Genomic DNA, 18,021 nt, shown 5'->3' on the forward strand with positions numbered 1-18,021 from the left:
TTTTATTTCTATTTTATTTTATTTTATTTTATTTTATTTTATTTTATTTTATTTTATTTTATTTTATTTTATTTTATTTTATTTTATTTTATTTTTATACCGCTCTTCTCTTGCGGCTCACGGCAGTTGACAGCATGAATTCGCAGTTCACAGATGCCATCGTAATATTGGTACAATACATAGAAATTAAACTCATTAAGTTGTCAGCTTTGTAACTTGTAAACATTGCAAATCTTTAAATTGTTAACCATAGAACTATATAACATAAACTGTTGCTTGGGGAGGTGGCCACACTTGGGGTCGCCTTGTTACATCCGAAAGCCTTATCCAATGGGGAGGGGCATCTGGCCATCCAGAAGACAAGTCAGTTCTAGATTAAATTAAGTCTGAATTTCTTCTAGAAGTTAAAATGACTAAAGTGAGGCTCTTGTATTCAGGTCACATCATAAGAGGACTCCCTGGATAAGACTATAATAATATAATCAGAATCGTAGAATAATAGAGTTGGAAGGGACCTCATGGGTCACCTAGTCCAACCCCCTGCACTATGCAGGACACTCACAACCCTATCACTCATCTATCCCCAGAAGAGACAATTGACTAGCATAGGGGCATATTAGGGGCTCCAGTAAGGACGTGCACACCTGCATTTTGGCTTTAAACATGGCCACAGCTGTTTATTCCAACATCCCAAAAGGAGTGTTGGCCCAAACATGGAATAGGGAGCCTGTATGGGTGAATTCCATTCACCCTACCAGGACCCTAACGGCACCTAGTTCCCAGCTGGGAACTTGGGTCTCCTGGTTGTAGGAACCCTTCCACCAGGGAAGCGTCCACCTGGTAAAACCATAGCAAGGTGAACACCTTGTTTGATATTTCCCAGGCCACCTGGCAAGGCGAGCACTGCCTTCCCATCCCAGTTGGCCACTGTTCACAAATTGCCACCTCTTTAGAGAGGCCCCCAACATGGGGAGTCTGTCATGCAGGCCGGATCTCCCCCAGCCTAGGCTCCCTTCCATGCAACCCATAGGCTATAACAAAAATTTATAACGTAACGTAACACTCAACCATAACCCGTTACCTCCCAACCTGTACAACTACAATATCCATAACAAAGGGGGTAGGTGGGTGGGTAGCTGTTCTCATGCAAGAGGCCAGGCTATTAAAAAGTGGCACATATGCCAGCCTGCCCTGAATGATGCATTGCGTCATTCCCCCATGCCAACCGCGCATTCTCACTGGCATGCACACCCTTTTTGCCCCAGCTCCCCAGCCGTGTCAATCTTATGGCTAAGGTGAGTCAGCGCTGCAATAATGCTAGGAAAAGTTGAAGGCAGCTAGGAAAGAGGAAGAGCCAACCTGAGATGGATTGATTCAATCAAGGAAGCCCCGGCCCTTAATTTGCAAGACCTGAGCAAAGCTGTTAATGATATGATGTCTTGGAAGTCACTAATTCATAGGGTCACCATAAGCCTGAAGCAACCTGAAGGCACAACACACATGGACTGCATCCCTTTGCTTGTCATTTGCCTTTCGTTGGCATTAAAACCCTGTCCTTGGCAGCAAGCCTTGTGCTTCAAAAAGCTGAGAAGCAGTGGCTCAAATGGCAGGAGAGACCTCATAGTGGAGATTGTCCTTGTAGAGTGTGACATTTGCAGGCACACTGTGGTGGGATGAGTGCATCAACTGGCAGGTGGGTTAGTCAATGCCAGGACCCAGTTGTCCCATGCTCTGCCAAGGCTCAACTCACATTTACAGCGGAGATGCTATAGCGCTACTCCCAAATAATGTAATACCAGATCCTTGGTTAGTGTTGGAAGGTACTGAGTGTCTCACGTAGTCATCTCGTTGGCCTCCTAATGTTTGGAGGGCACCCAACATCATGGTACTGTTTGTATTCCAGAGAACCTGTCCACCGAAACCGCTTTAGGGACAGCTATCTATGCAAAGTGATAATGAGGCTTGCTGTGGTTTCCCATCCACCAGATCAAAGCTCTTAGAAAACACAAAAGCTGCCTAGATGTGGTATTTCAAAGCAATCAGGTGGTGAGAAGCAGGTTTTCAACTAAGGCTAAATGAGACAATGGACCAGAATAAAGGATTCCTTTATAAGGGCCCTCCTAAGTGGATTTAGAAGGATGGAAATGCTGAGGAGAATGGTTCTGTAAGGTGTGGATCGGTTTCACTTAAATAAGGGCTCACCTTTCCCACAGACACAACTGTCTGGTAATGCCAAATGATACCGGATGGTCTAGAGGTCAACTGGGCATTTCACAGGAAGCCAAAAAGCCAGAGGGTTGTGTAATAAAGGTTGTGTAATAACTATTTTCCGGTGTGGGAATTTAACATGAATATTTTAGTATTGGAAATTCCTCATTCCTCATTATCGTTAATCAGGTTTGCACGGAGGCCTGTGCCTCGGGAATAAGGGCCCCAAAAGATGGCAAGAATGCACATCCTATGAATATCTAAAGAGGAAACTACAACGTTACTGACAGCTTTGGTATGGAAGCCCTGCCCACTACTTCCTCTCTGTATTGCACAGATCAGAAGCATCTAGCAACACAGAAATGGGGCAAGGGGGAAGAATAATTCAGGGCCATATGCAGTCAGGGTCCTACATACCTCAAGGACCATCTACTATTCCCAGAAAAACGGGGAATATCTAGTCCAACAATCTATCTACCCCAACAATCTGGTGATCTCTGGCCCCAAAGAAATCTCCCTGGACTCAACCATACCCAGTGCCTTTTCATCCATGGCCCCAATCTGGTGGAACGAGGCCCCCAATGAAATCAAGGCCCTATCAGAACTCAAACAGTTCCATAGGGCCTGCAAAATGGAGCTCCTTGTGCCCACCCCATCAACCATGCCCTCCCAGCGCTTCCTTGCATAGAACCAACAGAAGTCACCTGGGTAATAGGGAGCTCTGCCTGGTGCCAGAAGGAAAACCTTGTGACCAAAATGTCAGTGGCTTACACAAATCTTTACCCTCTCCCCAGCTGAAATACACAAATGAAGAATTCGGATATCTGCGTTCTGAGACCTAAAGGGTTGTCTGTTTAATAGCTGTAAATTAGAATCACGGTCACTTGATGCATCTCTATGATTCCAGCACCCAAGTTATTGCATAAGCAAATGCAGTGATCCATACCTACAGTAATTTAACCTTCAGTAAAACTCAATTAAAATGTTCAGGCTAGGGTTGCCAGCTTCAGGTTGGGAACTATCTGGAGGTTTGGGGGGTGGAGCCTGAGGAAGGCATGGTTTGGGGAGGGGAGGGAGTTCAATAGGGTGTAATGTTATGCAGGCCACCTTCCAAAATGGCTGTTTCCTCCAGGTGAACAGATCTCCATTCCTTGGAGGTAGGTTGTAATCTCGGAGGTTGGCAACCCTGTTCAAGGAAACCATTTCAAAAGATTTGCCACAAAGTTATCAAGAGCAAAGGTTGGATGCACACTTTTCTTGGATGCTTTAGGATGCTTAGGGCTGATCCTGCGTTGAGCAGGGGGTTGGACTAGATGGCCTGTTTGGCCCCTTCCAACTCTATGATTCTATGATTCTATAAGAGGTCTTGCATGTGTCTGCTTCTAATCCAGCCTGCCTTTGAAGGGAATCATAGACAGCTCAAAGCACAACAGATACCATGCATGGCATGACCCAGTGCTAGGTCAACAACTGATATGCAAGGCATGTAAACTCAGGATACATGCACGCTGCATTGTAGCCAGCAAAATTTTGGTCACGCTTCAGAACTGTGATCCAGCCATACTTTGACTAGTAAACAAGATCAATTTCCTGAAACATTCCTTCCAAAAGAGGACACTTCTGTTTTGACCCTTTGGTAGTGGTGTCAACCTCCAGGTGGCACCTGGAAATCCCCCACTTTTATGATCGATCTTCAGAGGACCAAAATCAATTCCCCTGGGGAAAATGACAGCTTTAGAGGGTGGCCTTTGTGTTATAATCCCTTCCCAAGGTCCTTACCATTCTCAAACCCTGCCCTCCCCCAGCTCCACCTCCCAAAACTTCAGGAATTTCCCAACCCAGGGCTGACAGCCCTACCCCTCGAGCTAAGTCCAGTCCACTCAGAACCCCACCCTCAACGGTACGTATGTTTATTCAACCATTCAGAGTCAATTAGGGTTAGAAGTGCTGTCTCCTGAAACAGATACTGCCCTTCCCCTCGCCCAGCTGCAAAAGGGAATTTTGGAACCCCATGATCTAAGAAAGGTCATGGATGTTCTCAAAATTCCTTTGACTTCCCTCAAATGCCTCTGAGGAAACTTCAAATTTGTGCTGGAGTTCCCCCCCACACACACACACAACAAAATCTGATAAACATTAATGATTTTGTCTTCCCTGCTGCTCCCCAAGTGCCTGAGAAATCTCACTAGAGTTACTGAGATTGTTTGTTGTGGCTTTCCTGGGTGGCTTCTGCCCAGGGAGGTGCCCATCAATTCCTTTCCAATTTTGCTCTGAGCTGAATTTCAATGACAGCTCTCCACGCCGTCTACGCTCCGTCCACCCCAAGACTCAGGGAGCAAAAATGAGATCCTGAATTTCTCATTAACAACAAGTCCCTTTGGTATTTGGCTTTGCCGTAATTAAAAATAAGAAGGGGGTGAAGCTGGAAGTGAAACTCGCCTGTGACGAAGTCATCCAAAGCATTTTGCCGAAAGATAATTACACACTGGAGAAGCGGATTAATTAAGACAAACATGAAGGCCTCTGTTTGAGCAAAGCTTGCATGCAAAGCAAGTTTTTTTTTAATTTAATGCTATTTTGTGTACGATAAGTGTTTGCTCTGGAGCACGGGCTGCTCTGGAGAAACCATTTCTAGCTGCCAGGCAGACCAAACCCATGCTGTTTCATTTAATTTTTCTGCACTCCATGCAGGTCTCGAACCCTATATAAGGGAGACGCACCTGTTTTCAAATCAAAGGAATCGCTCTGTCCTTCACCCCTCTGCTCTTCCCCGCGTTCCAGCCGCTTCACTAACCCAGCTTGCTTAACTCCCCCAAAACTACCATGAACGTGTGTGCCGGTCCACGGTACGTGGGTGGACAAAGGGCCTTTTCTTCTGTTTCTGTCATGGGTGGCCTTGGTGGTGGTCATGGCAGCTGTGCCACAGTGTGCCAGCCAGTTGGGACTCAATATGGAGCTGGTAGCTACACCAGCATGAGCCTCAATAACTACAGTAGCGGAGGCCGAAGGATCGCTTACAGTCCGGGCTACGGAGGACACCTCTACGGCGGCATGGGTGGGCAGACCATGGGGATGATGGGGGGCATGGGCTACGGAGGCTTTGGAGGAGGCTATGCTGATGCTCAGGGCCAACTTGGAGGTTTTGGTGGGATGGGTGGGATTCCGGGCAGAGGCAAAGTGATCCGACGAGTCAGCATCGATGAGCGTCTCTTGAGGCCCATTTCTGTCGGAGTTGATCCAGAGGAGCAGAAAGCCCGAGCGCACGAGAAAGAGCAGATGAAGACACTTAACAACCAGTTTGCTTGCTTCATTGATAAGGTGAGAGTGCATGGACATTACGCGTCTTCCTTCTCCTAGCTGCTCCAAGTGTAGAAGACATACCTGTGGAATGCTGCACTTCCTTCCAGCTTTCTTTTTGTGCTCTTCATGCCTCCGTTGCTCCTTTCTCTCTCTCTCTCTCTCTCTAAGGTCTTGCTGCTGTCAGCTGTGGTGCTCCCTCATCCTACCACCCCCTAACCCTCCCTAACCAACCAATATGCAGATGTATTTGAAGTCACGACTCTCCCTGGGCTTCAACGCCATTTTGTGTAACTGTCGAGTTCAGAGCTCTTTTGCTCTTTCCAAATCTTTCCCCTGCACTTTAAAGTAGATCCGGATTATTAAGCCTATATTGTGTACAGGAACTCAGGGTGAAAAAGAGATTATTTCGTGAGGCCTTCTGCTCAGAGGCCAGAGACAAACCAGCTGCTTCAGTGACTGTTCTATCATTTGGTTTCTTCCCTTGTAGTTGCCAGTAGGCGATTAGGATGTCTGTATTCCAGGAGTAGGAAGGAGCACCAAAAATGAATGTAACATAGGGGGCTTTGGGGCAAAAACTCTGTGGTAGAATTGGCCTCTAATCATAGAGTTTTACCCCTTAAAACAAAGCAGTGCCCTCCGATGTCACCAGTGTGCCTGCATCACTTCCAGGTGACATCAACACGTTGCATTTATTTCCTGCTTATTGCCTCCCCCTCCTGCCTGGTAAGTTTCCCCCAGTTTCTGAGAGCCCCAAAATAGGAGGAGAGTTTCAAAACCCTACTCCCCCCCACCCCGAATTCTCTGTTCCTCATTTGGGTCTTCAATTGGGTCCATTCTGTTTTACATAGATTACATAAATCTGGGAGCTTGTAAAATTAAATGCTGTATGTTTATTTGGGAGATTGCAGAGAACAATAGAACTGTATCTCTTAGGCATGACTGTCATCTGCAAAATGAAAATGGTTTATATCAAGCCTCATGGGGCAAGAGCTCTTGGCAAATAGTCCCCATTCACTCCAAATGAAGGGCACCTTAATGCAATCCCCTTCCCATCACTCGCCAGCCTTTTTGTTTCACCTGTTTGTCTGCTGGTATTCCAGTTTTTAATGCCGTTTTTTTTTTTTTTTGCTTAAAATGTTATGCTATTTTTTTCCACGGCGTTTATATGTATATTATAGGCTACTTAGCCCCATTTAGGCCATTTCCCACCCCTTCTTCTGCAAAACTGTGGCTGAAAGGCAAAGTTCACAGATAAATAAATAAAACTCCTGCATGGAGACTCCCATTTTAGCCCCCACATCTTAGAATTGTACAAAACACAAATCAGGATCTGTCCGCAGTAATTATTACATGGCAATTCTCAATAAGAACCAGCAATTCAATACAGTCTCTGCAGCTGCAGTTTTAGCCCATATGTGGCTAAAAAGAGGACAAAAAATGTTTAGACTCAAAGGGGTTTTGTAGCGTAATGTGAGCCAGGAGATAACATAAGGCAGGATTCTTAACATTAAGTTTTGTTCTTCTGTCCCTGCTCTACTTTCTTCCATCTTTCTCTCCCCCTCCCCTATATTCCTTTCTATAGAGCAGGAGTGGTCTGACTGTGGCTCTCCAGATGCCCATACTGCACATGCTGGCAGAGGCTCATGGGAATTGTAGTCCATAGACATCTGGAGAACCCCTGTCTGGCCACCCCTGCTGGAGAGGATAGAGAAGCTTATTTAGCCCAGCAACAAACCACCATCTCCCGAATGGGACACGCTTCTGAACTTCAACAAAAATAACTTGCAAAATAGCTATTGTAGCACAAAAGGTATATCACGAAACTCAGTAACATGAGGGTATGTGGCTGCATCACTCAGTGTGGTTCCAGGTTGCCAGCCTTCAGGGAGAGTGCCTGCATTTGAAAGCTCGTGCCTTGAATAAATCTTTGTTGGTCTTAAAGGTGCTGCTGGACTCTGATTTTATTGGGCTACTTCAGACCAACATGGCTACCCACTTGAATCTAGCCTTCAAATGGGCTCTGAAGAGCTCCCTAAATTACAAAAATCTCTAGAAGACAGAGATCAGTTCCACTGGAGAAAATGGCTGTTTTGGAGGGTGGCATTATATTGCAATGAGGCTCCTCCCCTTTTTAAACCCCATTCCAGAGTCCACCCCCCAGAATCTCCAAATTTCCAAGCCCAGAGCAGTCAACGATAGGCAGAGTGCTTGTGTAGGAGCTGTAACACATGAGGGAGAACTGTTCCAGACTCTTTCTCCCTGATGTGTTAGATTTTTATTTACGAGGATTTTTTTTTAAACAAAAAAGGAGTATTCCAAAATGGCTTTCCTTCTCTGCAACTAATGTAGCTATTCCTGGAGATTTGGGGGTTGAGCCTCTGTGGGGTGCAGTTTAGGGGGGCGAGATGGTTCAGCAGGGATGTGATACCAAAGAGTGCCCCCTTCAAAGCAGCCATTTTCCTCAAGGGAACTGATCTTTGTCATCTAGAGATCAGTTATAATCCGGGGAGATCTCCAGCCTTTCTTGGAGGGCAGCAACCCTACTTGCAACTTGACCGATTTTCTTTTTCACCTCAGGATTCCATCATTTCATTCTGCTGCAAAGGGCAGTCTAGGCCTCTTTAGTACTCCTGTTCCTGAACCTGTGCTTGAAGAGTTTGTTCATTTTCCAGAGAGAAATAGGAGGCAGTCTTATCCAACACATAAGTTAACTGTCAAGAGAGATTTGGCCTTGGTTTCTCCAATTTCTGAACAATTGGAGGTCTATGACTCAGTTCATCTAAAGCAGGGGTAGTCAAACTGCGGCCCTCCAGATGTTCATGGACTACAATTCCCAGGAGCCCCCTGCCAGCGAATGCTGGCAGGGGGCTCCTGGGAATTGTAGTCCATGGACATCTGGAGGGCCGCAGTTTGACTATCCCTGATCTAAAGTATTCTTAGACAAACATTTGTCTCTTCTGAGTCCAGAAGGACAGCATGACACATTGTCTTGGGTTTAACAAGACTACAATTTTCTTTTAAAGCTGTGGTTTAGAACAAACCAATTTCGTGCTTATTACAGAACACTAGAGGAAGGAGGCTACCGCCTTCAGGATGTCAGGGCAAACATTCCTCACAGTTAAAATGGCTTAAACCGACCTATGGAGCCAAAAAGCAATTGCCCACATTAGGAGGGGCAATGACTCAGTGGTAGAATATCTGCTAGGCATGCACAAGGCCCCAGCTCCTCCAGTTAAAAGGATCAGGTACCAGGTTTTATGGAAGACCTATACTTGACATCATGGAGAGCTATACCAATCAGAGTAGACATGAGTTCTGACCATGAGGGACCGAGGGTGTAATTCAACATTAGGCAGCTTCATAAATTCATTTATGGCCTCTCATTCTGTGAGGTGAAAAGTGGGACTGGCAAGGCTCACCCACTAGAAAGCAACCCATTTGAATGTTCAGGATCGAGGGGCAGTCTGCACTGTGCCATGTCACCTATACACCTTTTTCTAATATGTACCTTGGCTATAGTGTAGCCAGGTTCCCTTGGCCACTGGCATGGGATGGAAGGGTAGCCTTGCCAGATCTAGGTTGGGAAATCTTGGAGGTTTGTGAATGTAGCCCAGAAAGGACAGGGACCTCAGGAAATACAAGGCCTTAGAGTCCACCCTCCAAAGCAGGGGTAGTCAAACTGCGGCCCTCCAGATGTCCATGGACTACAATTCCCAGGAGCCCCTGCCAGCATTTGCATTTGCTGGCAGGGGCTCCTGGGAAATGTAGTCCATGGACATCTGGAGGGCCGCAGTTTGACTACCCCTGCTCCAAAGCATCGGTTTTCTCCTGGAAACGGATCCCCATGTCCTGCCTGGAGGCAAGCAACCCTACTTGGCCATCATTTTGCCTGCCATACAGTATCATGATACACACATTCCCTAGAAGCATAGAGTTAAGGGCCACTGCACTATTAATTATCAACGCCACACCTAAATATTTAAAATCAATGCACCAAAAATTGGAAACTTACTTACTTTATTTATTTATTATTTATGAATGTATGTATTACTGTACTTGTTGACCGCCACTCCTAGCTCGACCCGTTTGTTGCGGTTCACAATAAGAACATTAAAACCCACACAAAACCCACTACAGATAACAATATTGGTGGCAAAAAAAACAGTCTACAAAACTCCCCCATCTCATAGAATCACAGAATCACAGAATCATAGAGTTGGAAGGGGCCATACAGGCCATCTAGTCCAACCGCCTGCTCAACGCAACCCCCTGCTCAACCCCTGCTCAATCTCATCCCCTTACACCCTACCGCAGCAGTCACCATTGCCCCGGAGAGTATTTACCGGCAATGTACAGCCAAGGGGCCTATAGAAGGGCCTACAGAGGGGCCTAATCTGCATGGTCTACATAGCTTGACTGTAGCACAAGAAGTTTGTCACTGCCTAATAGTTGTCACTGCCCTGAGAAATGATCGTTATGAGAACTGGGGTCCACCTCAAGAGTCATTACAAAGCCAAGATAACAGCCAAGTCGAGTTTCAAAAAAATCTCCAGATTTTAGAGAGTGCACCTGGATATTTGAAACGAGTGCTAGAGTGAGATTTCAGGTACGCTGAACTGCACAATGCAAGCGGCAGTGACAATCTGTTGACGGTCTTGCCATCAGAAAAGTATCCCTAGCATCACGTTTGCCTTGCAGGTCCGATCTCTGGAACAACAGAACAAAGTACTTGCCACCAAATGGGAACTGCTCCAACAATGCGTCCAACCTACACGGAAGAACATTGAAACCTACTATGAGAATTTCCTGGCCACCCTTAAGAAACAGCTGGAGTGTGTCTTGAATGAGAGGGGGAAACTGGACCATGAACAGAAGAACATGCAAGAACTAGTAGAGGAATACCGGTCAAAGTAAGTAAAACCAATGGGGGAGGGGGGGGAAACTTGGCAGTCAGCCTAACTATTCACCCCCCAACCTCCAATGCCTCAAAGCTAGGTGGAAAGGGATTTTCGTTGAAAGTTCTTCTGCCACCCATTATGTTGCTCAACCAATCTTTCACCTTTGAAGAGGCAACCAGTTGCAGCCAATTGTATACTTAATTTCCCTGAATTGTGCTGAAGTGGTTTTCAGCTCATTTCAACGTATGCCTTGAAAAAAAATTCATTATATGGTGGGAGATGGCTCATGTTTCTACTAAAAACATGAATCCCATTGGCTCAGTCCAAGGCCCCCATGTTGGGTTTTTTTTTACGCAGGTATATGTTTATAGTAAGATCAACGGCTCAGTCCAAGCATGTCAAAACAAGCTGCTTTCTGTTTTGATTCCTCTAACAAATAAGAGCAAGCTATTGATCTTGGGTTTTCCCTCCCTTTTTTGTCGAAACAGATATGAAGACGAAGTCAACAGGCGCACGGCTGCAGAGAATGAGTTTGTGGTGCTCAAGAAGGTGAGGCTCTGATCTGGAAAAAATGGAAATAAAACCAGGGAAATAAAGCATGGAAATAAAGCATTTTCTTGGATGCTTTAGGATGCTTAGGGCTGATCCTGTGTTGAGCAGGGGGTTGGATTAGATGGCCTGTATGGCCCCTTCCAACTCTATGATTCTATGATTCTATGATTCTATGATTCTATGATTCTATGATTCTATGATTCTATGATTCTATGATTCTATGATTCAGGGCAAATGCAATGGCAGAGTGGAAGTGCCTCATGCACAGTGGCTTCCTCATGCACTTTGATGAAAAGGGCATAATGGTGCTCATGAGATGCATGCGCAAAACCACCCTTCTTCACTGGAGTAAATGGAGGTTTTACCACTGGAAGGGTCCTCAACTTGCTTATCTTGTGAACATCAGATTTCAATTTATTATACAGTCACGAAAAACCATTCCAAATCAGGATCACACAGGGGTGGAAGAGTCCATCCAGTCCATCCCCCCATTTTTTCAGGGACTCCCACCCCTGACAGGTGCTCATCCCAACACTTTCTAATATTTAAGTAGCACCTCCTTTCCTGTAATTTGAGCCCACTACTCCTAGTCCTTGTCTCTAAAGTTGCAGCAAACAAGTAAACATACTGCATTACTATTCATCAATCACAGTACATTCAATACAATGGACAAATGGCTGTCAGGTCCACCCAAAAAAATATTTAAAGAAAGCTTTCCGAAGTGCCAAATGTGGTATATCATCTTGTGAGTGATGGATAATTACAGTCTTCTTGTTTGTAACTGCATAAAATAGATTACATTGATACGGACAAACATTTTTAGAATTTGCACCTTAGGCGGCATCGTGAGACGACGGGCAGCAGCTTGTCCAAAGGACTCTGGATCAGGGTCTGCTATTTCATTGGGCCAGCGTGTCATTCAAAATATTTCCAACATGTTTAGGCAGAGGTAGAAGGGAAGTTGCCTAATGTGTATTTTTTAAACAGAAATAAATAAGCATGAAAGATGCATCAATTGTGCAGGAAACGGGATTCACAGCATTTGTATGATGGAAGGAATGGCCAGTTTGGAAAACGTGGTGGGTAAAATCAAACTTAACATTGACTAATGAATAAGCTCCATGAATCCCAATGGAACCTACTTACACCCAGGAAGGGCAGGCTATAAAAATTAAGTGGTTGATGTTGTGGTGGTGATGATGATGATGATGATGTAACATGCAGGAGGCCACCTGACTTCAAGTGGGCTAACTTCTGGCTCTATTGGCCTGTAAAAAGTAAAAATCTCCCTGCAGCATATTGTAGCTTCTATTTTCTATCGTCTCAAAAATCCCATTGCCAATGCATTCTCTTACATGCTTTATTCCCAGGATGTGGATTCTGTCTTCCTCACCAAGGAAGAGCTGGAAGCTAAAGTAGATGTGCTGGCTCAGGAGCTGGAAGCCTTGAAATATGTTTTTTCACAGGTAAAAATCCCCTATCCCATGAACCACGCAGGAAATTTGCCCTTAAGGATACAGGGGGGGCGGGGGTTTGAAAAGGTTCCATATTTAGATGTACGGTCGTGTCCCAATATTACCATATAGAGTTGTTGAATAACTACGGGGTCATGTTATGTCTGTACCTTGGTTGCCTTAGCTGTTAGATGAGAATAACGACGCTCCCTCTGAAGACTTGGAATGTATTCAGCCATTCACACATCGGAGATGCACAGAGTCTTCTTTAACCTCTCCATCCCTGCAGGGCTTTCTGCCTATCCAGAAATACCATTTCTGGAGTTGAAGGAACCATGTGAAGAAATAGCTGTGGGTGGATTGGTGGGCTGGACTGAGAGGCTGAATTTTACTACTTCCTTCAGCAGAGCTAGGCTGTAGAGGAAGGAAGAGCCATTTCACCCCCTTCCCAATCTACAATCCAACCCCCTCTAACCTACATGGCCTTCCCTCCGCAGGTGTCCCACAGGTCTGGGAATTATCTTTCCAGGTATCTGAAGGGTCTGCAGGAACAGAGAGAAACAGAGGATAATTCCATGCTGCATGCACAGTGGTAGAGATAATTTAGGTTAAACGTTAGTCCCTGCAACAATGTCTTTATAGGTGTCATGCAAGCGCCTGTCATTATTCATCTAATACAGGGGTAGTCAACCTGTGGTCCTCCAGATGTCCATGGACTACAATTCCCATGAGCCCCTGCCAGCAAACGCTGTAAGGGGCTCATGGGAATTGTAGTCCATGGACATCTGGAGGACCACAGGTTGACTACCACTGATCCAATACACTGCCACAAAATTGATCACAAAAAAGGCTCAAAACAGAGTAACCCAATCATTGGTCCTTTTAAGTCCAGCTTTTGTTTGAATCTAATCTACAAAATGTGCTGCAAGAAATTATGCTCACCTTAGCTCAGGCAGGTCAGCAATGTGGGATCTAACATCCAAGATTTACTGTGTTGTGCAGGAATTAGTTCAGTTAGACCACCAGATCTGTGACACTTCAGTGGTTCTGAAGATGGACAATACCCGAGACCTGGACATGGACCTTATCCTGAATAATGTTGAAGCCTGGTATCAGAATATTGCTCACACAAGCAAACAAGAAGCCGAAGCCTTTTACCACAACAAGGTATTTAGTGTGACAATCAGAATGCCTGTTTTTAAATATGACTGCCACACTTTTGATCTTCTCCAGATGTTCAGTTTATACCGCAAATATATATATATAGTTGTGCCTTATTTGTTGGCTGGGATCTGGAGCCTGCCCTCAAGGAAAGACTTCTGGCTGGGTCATGGTGGTCATGTTTCTATAGCATTTCACACATTGTTGTTGAAATTATATGATTTCTTTATTGAAAATGCCTAGGAACTCCAGTTTCCTCCAAATTAAGTGGCTCCCCAGCCAATAGAAAGAGGAGTCTTCCAACAGTGAAAGAGCCACTTAAATTGGAAGAAACCACCCCAGACTGGACAAAGTCTTCAATCCTTTCTCAATGGACTGGTAGACCATGGTGATTAGGGGTATCATCTCCTATGTCAGGGCCAAACTGTGGCTCTCCAGATATCCATTGACTACAATTCCCATGAGCTCATGGGAATTGTAGTCCATGGACATCTGGAGAGCCACAGTCTGGCCACCTCTGCCCTACGTGATTACAGCAGTGTCACAAGTCTCTATTGGACTGTAAGTGTGTGACATCACTGATTTTAATGACATGATTTCATCTTCTTTTCTTTTGTTGCTACCTTATAGATTGCAGAGATTCAGAATAATCGCGGCAAATACAATGAAGAGCTTAAATGCAACCAGCATGAGATGATGGAGCTCAACCGAGTAATCCAGAGATTGCACAGTGATACTGAAACTGCCAAGAAGCAGGTAGGACAAATCTTGTGTTCCTAATTCCCACCCTACCCCCTGGAACGGTCTCCTCTCTTGGCGAAACTATAGATCAGAAACTAAGGTAGACCAAGGTCTAATTCAGTAAATTCCCAAGCTACAAGAGAGAATGTACCATAAGAGAGAGTCAAGGCTCCTGATAGCCCAGAGGACCCACCCAGAGGAGTGTGCATGCTGCATCTCTGCATGATGTACTATTCTGGCCTGGCTTCCTTTTCCTTGCTTCTGCTGGGCACAGGTAATTCTGTAGCCCTCTGCTTGATTTTAACTGAATGACTAGATCATTCATTTGCTCTAATACAACAAAAATGCCCACCCATGGAGAAGTTTGGCTGTTGGGCCTGTGTGTACTCACAGTGAATTGTGCCAAACCACGAGAGCATGGAATTTTCTTACACCCAAACACTCCAGCGGCTGGGAGAAGGCCACAAATGCTCTGTCGTGGGGGGGGGGGCGCTCCGCCTTCTCCCGGCCGCTGGAGCGGCCTCGCCACGTCTCTGACGCGGCGAGGCCGTTCCAGCGGCCAGGAGGAGGCCGCCAATGCTTTGCCCTTCTAGCGCTCGCTGTATTCTCAGAACAGTGGGCTTTATTTCTAGTTTATTTATAATTGTATTTGTTTCTTGCCCTATCTCTTTGGGCTCAGGGTGAATCACGTCACAATTAAAATACATTCACATAAAATACAAGCTTAACATTTACATTAAAATTAATAAGTGACATAGTTAAGTATTCAAACAAAGCAAGGCAACTCAACCACTTCCCCATAGTCCACCCAATTCCTGTTATTCATTAGGACCCTATTCCCTTTATTTAAAAAGGGATCACTGCATTTTACAAATTTTGTAGAAGGATAAAAGTGTAGGAGCTTTCCTGACCTCACCAAGCCAGCGAGCGACAGCTACAGTTATAATATAACGTGATGTTCCCTTGGTGTCTTCCTCTTGCACCCGAAGAACCGACCCCATTGGTCCATTTGCATCCTCTCTTAGCTGTGCATCTTTATGATGAGCTCTCTCTTTGGCCTCCTCCCTGTTTCAAGGTTGCCAGTTTGCAGGCAGCAATCTGCGATGCTGAGAACCGGGGCGACGTTGCCCTGAAGGACGCCCGCAGCAAGCACGCCGAACTGCAGAATGCCTACCAGCAGGCCAAGGATAAGTTAGCCGGCCTGCTCCGTGATTGCCAGGAGCTGCTAAACACCAAGATGGCCCTGGATATTGAGATTGCTACCTACCGAGCATTGCTGGAAGGAGAGGAGAGCAGGTGGGGCCCTAGTGCAACTACACCAACGTCGTTAACAGAAGGATTCAAGCGGATAGCCGTGTTGGTCTGAAGTAGTACAAAATTTGAGCCCAAGAGCACCTTGAAGACCAACAAAGATTTATTCAGGATGTGAGCTTTCGTGTGCAAGCCCGCTTCCTCAGACAGTGGAACAGGGATCGTAAGAGTACATATATAAGGAGAAAGTAAATTAGTAGCAAATTAGTAATCAGCATCATTCATTCGTTCATTCGTTCATTCGTTTTTTTGTTTGTTTGTTCGTTCATTATATTATACTGCCCTCAGGGTGGTTTACATCAAACAGGAACAATACAAATAACTCAGTTTATAATAATACGATAATAACAATAACAACATTATGGAACAATATAACACTGGGGAGAACAATAAGTCAACGCTTATTGATGGCCCAGTTGGGTGGGCAAGTCTGCAGTAATGGTTGTGGTGGGGAGGCTCGGGGGGGGGCGATGGGAAGTGGTGGTTCTGTTTGACCTCAAGCAAATGCTTGGTGGAGGAGCTGCCTTTTGTAGGCCCTGCAGAAGTGTTTTAGTTCAGTTAGGGCCCTGATCTCCTCTGGGAACTTTGCTAGAAAAGCCAGTCTGTCCTGTGGGGTCAAATCAATTGATGGTCACAAAAATATTGGGCCAATAAAAAGTTGGTGATTAATGGCAGACACTTTCCCAGTTGTGAAAAGAAGTAATTAAAAGTGATGGATGGAGCCAACAAGTTGTCTGAGGACGTGTGCATGCACACCAAAGCTCACCCCTTGAATAAACCTTTGTTGGTCTTAAATTTTATTGTTAACAGGAGCTAGACTCAACTTGAAGGGCAAAGAAATAGTGAAATGGGAGATTCAGAGAAAAAGTGGAGAACTACTGCTCCTATCAGGGCAATCCTGAATAGTGTTTTTTTTCCACTGCAAAGGAGAGGAGGAAGATTTTCCCTCACTTTACTTGCCTGCTGCAGACCCAAAATCTATTTCCTCAGGCCCTGTAACTCACAGAAACACAGTTTGGGATGGCACAGAGTAAGGGTGGAGAGGCAAAGTTATCTTGCTTTATCATGGGTTACCCTGGGGTTTCTTGACGGCCCTGCAAGGTTTTCCCAAGTGGGTGGGAGTTAATTAATTTTTACTCATACCACCCAATAAATGTTTAACAAAATACATTTTAAAAATATATTAAAAATGAATTAGCTCCCATGCATTTGGGAAACTCTTCCAGGGCTATCCAGAAATCTCGGGGGTTCATGAAACTCTGGTTGAGAAAGCCTATTCCAGATCTGTGCAAGAGGCTGTTTATCTCATTTGATATGAAGAGATTTTTTAATGGGGAATGCTCCAGGTAACAAACCTGGAGTCTCATAAGCCCCAGCTATCTAAATTGGCTTTTTTTCATGGTCCAAATCTACTACATGCAGCTGTGCAAAAACTAATGTTTTGCTTTTGTCTCCCTAACAGGATATGCACAGGAAATCCTGTTAGTGTATGTAAGTATCTCAAAGATTCACCATTCTCAACCCCCCCTTCTAAAAAATAAGCCACATGATGGAATTGGGGAGTAGTTTTTATGGAACAGGGGGAGCAAGTCACCAAGCCTATTTGGTTTGATTTCCTTTGCAGCTATGGTGAGTGGAGGATTCCCAGTCGGTGAATGCGGACCTGGAATGGGAGCCGGAATGACATACGTGGACCATGGCATCGGGATGTACGGTGGTGTGGCCGAAGGGTTCACCAATGCAAGTGCAGGATGTATACATACCATGGGCTCCAGAGCTTCGGTTAGCTGTCCTTCAGTAGGCAGGGTGGCCTCGGTGGGCTATGGGATGGGACATAGCTCTGGGGGAGCCAGTGGTGGTTTTAGCCCCACAAGTGGTGGCTATTCATCCAACGTCTCCACCAAGCATGTGGTGACCTCTGGAGGTGGGAGACACAGCTCCGGCAAGTCTGCAGATAGCAGTTGTGGGAATGTCCACCACAGTGTCGGTGGGTTTCGCCATGCAGTAGCAGCGTCTGGAAGTTCTGGCAAACCAGGGATTGGGAAGCAGAGCTCTGGAGGGTCTGGGAGTGGAGGCATGTTGGGAGCTGTGCACAGTTCCCGAGGAGAAAGCAGCACCACCACCAGGAGTGTCCACGTCTCGTCAGTCAGTTCCAAAACCAGAAAATATTAAGGCCCAGTTAGTTAGAAGGAGGAATGATCCTTCAATTCATGGCGAGTAGCAGCCATGTGCTAAAGGAACAGCCATGCCAGACAGCCATTTTATGGTCAGAAATGTTTTGTTTTTGCCTACAACAGTCTCTTGGGGGTTGATGTAGCTTGAGTTCAAGTGGTTTGGGAGTTGTCTTTAGGAATGAGCTTGGCTATCCAAGCCAAATTCCCACCCATTTTATTATT

At 45.5% G+C, this 18,021-nt stretch overlaps 1 protein-coding gene across 1 annotated transcript in view; it reads left to right on the forward strand.

The window, feature by feature from the left end:
* Positions 1-17,797, forward strand: part of LOC143831209 (uncharacterized) — a 51,731-nt gene extending 33,934 nt beyond the window's left edge. The window contains exons 11-19 of the mRNA XM_077324273.1: positions 5,277-5,526; positions 10,207-10,418; positions 10,895-10,955; positions 12,329-12,424; positions 13,415-13,579; positions 14,204-14,329; positions 15,390-15,610; positions 17,088-17,116; positions 17,250-17,797. Coding sequence (XP_077180388.1) covers positions 5,277-5,526; positions 10,207-10,418; positions 10,895-10,955; positions 12,329-12,424; positions 13,415-13,579; positions 14,204-14,329; positions 15,390-15,610; positions 17,088-17,116; positions 17,250-17,797 — 1,708 coding nt within the window. The remainder of the gene's footprint in view (positions 1-5,276; positions 5,527-10,206; positions 10,419-10,894; positions 10,956-12,328; positions 12,425-13,414; positions 13,580-14,203; positions 14,330-15,389; positions 15,611-17,087; positions 17,117-17,249) is intronic.
* The last annotated feature ends 224 nt before the right edge of the window (positions 17,798-18,021 follow it).

This window comes from Paroedura picta, chromosome 3 (genome assembly GCF_049243985.1).
Source record: "Paroedura picta isolate Pp20150507F chromosome 3, Ppicta_v3.0, whole genome shotgun sequence".
NCBI lineage: Eukaryota > Metazoa > Chordata > Lepidosauria > Squamata > Gekkonidae > Paroedura > Paroedura picta.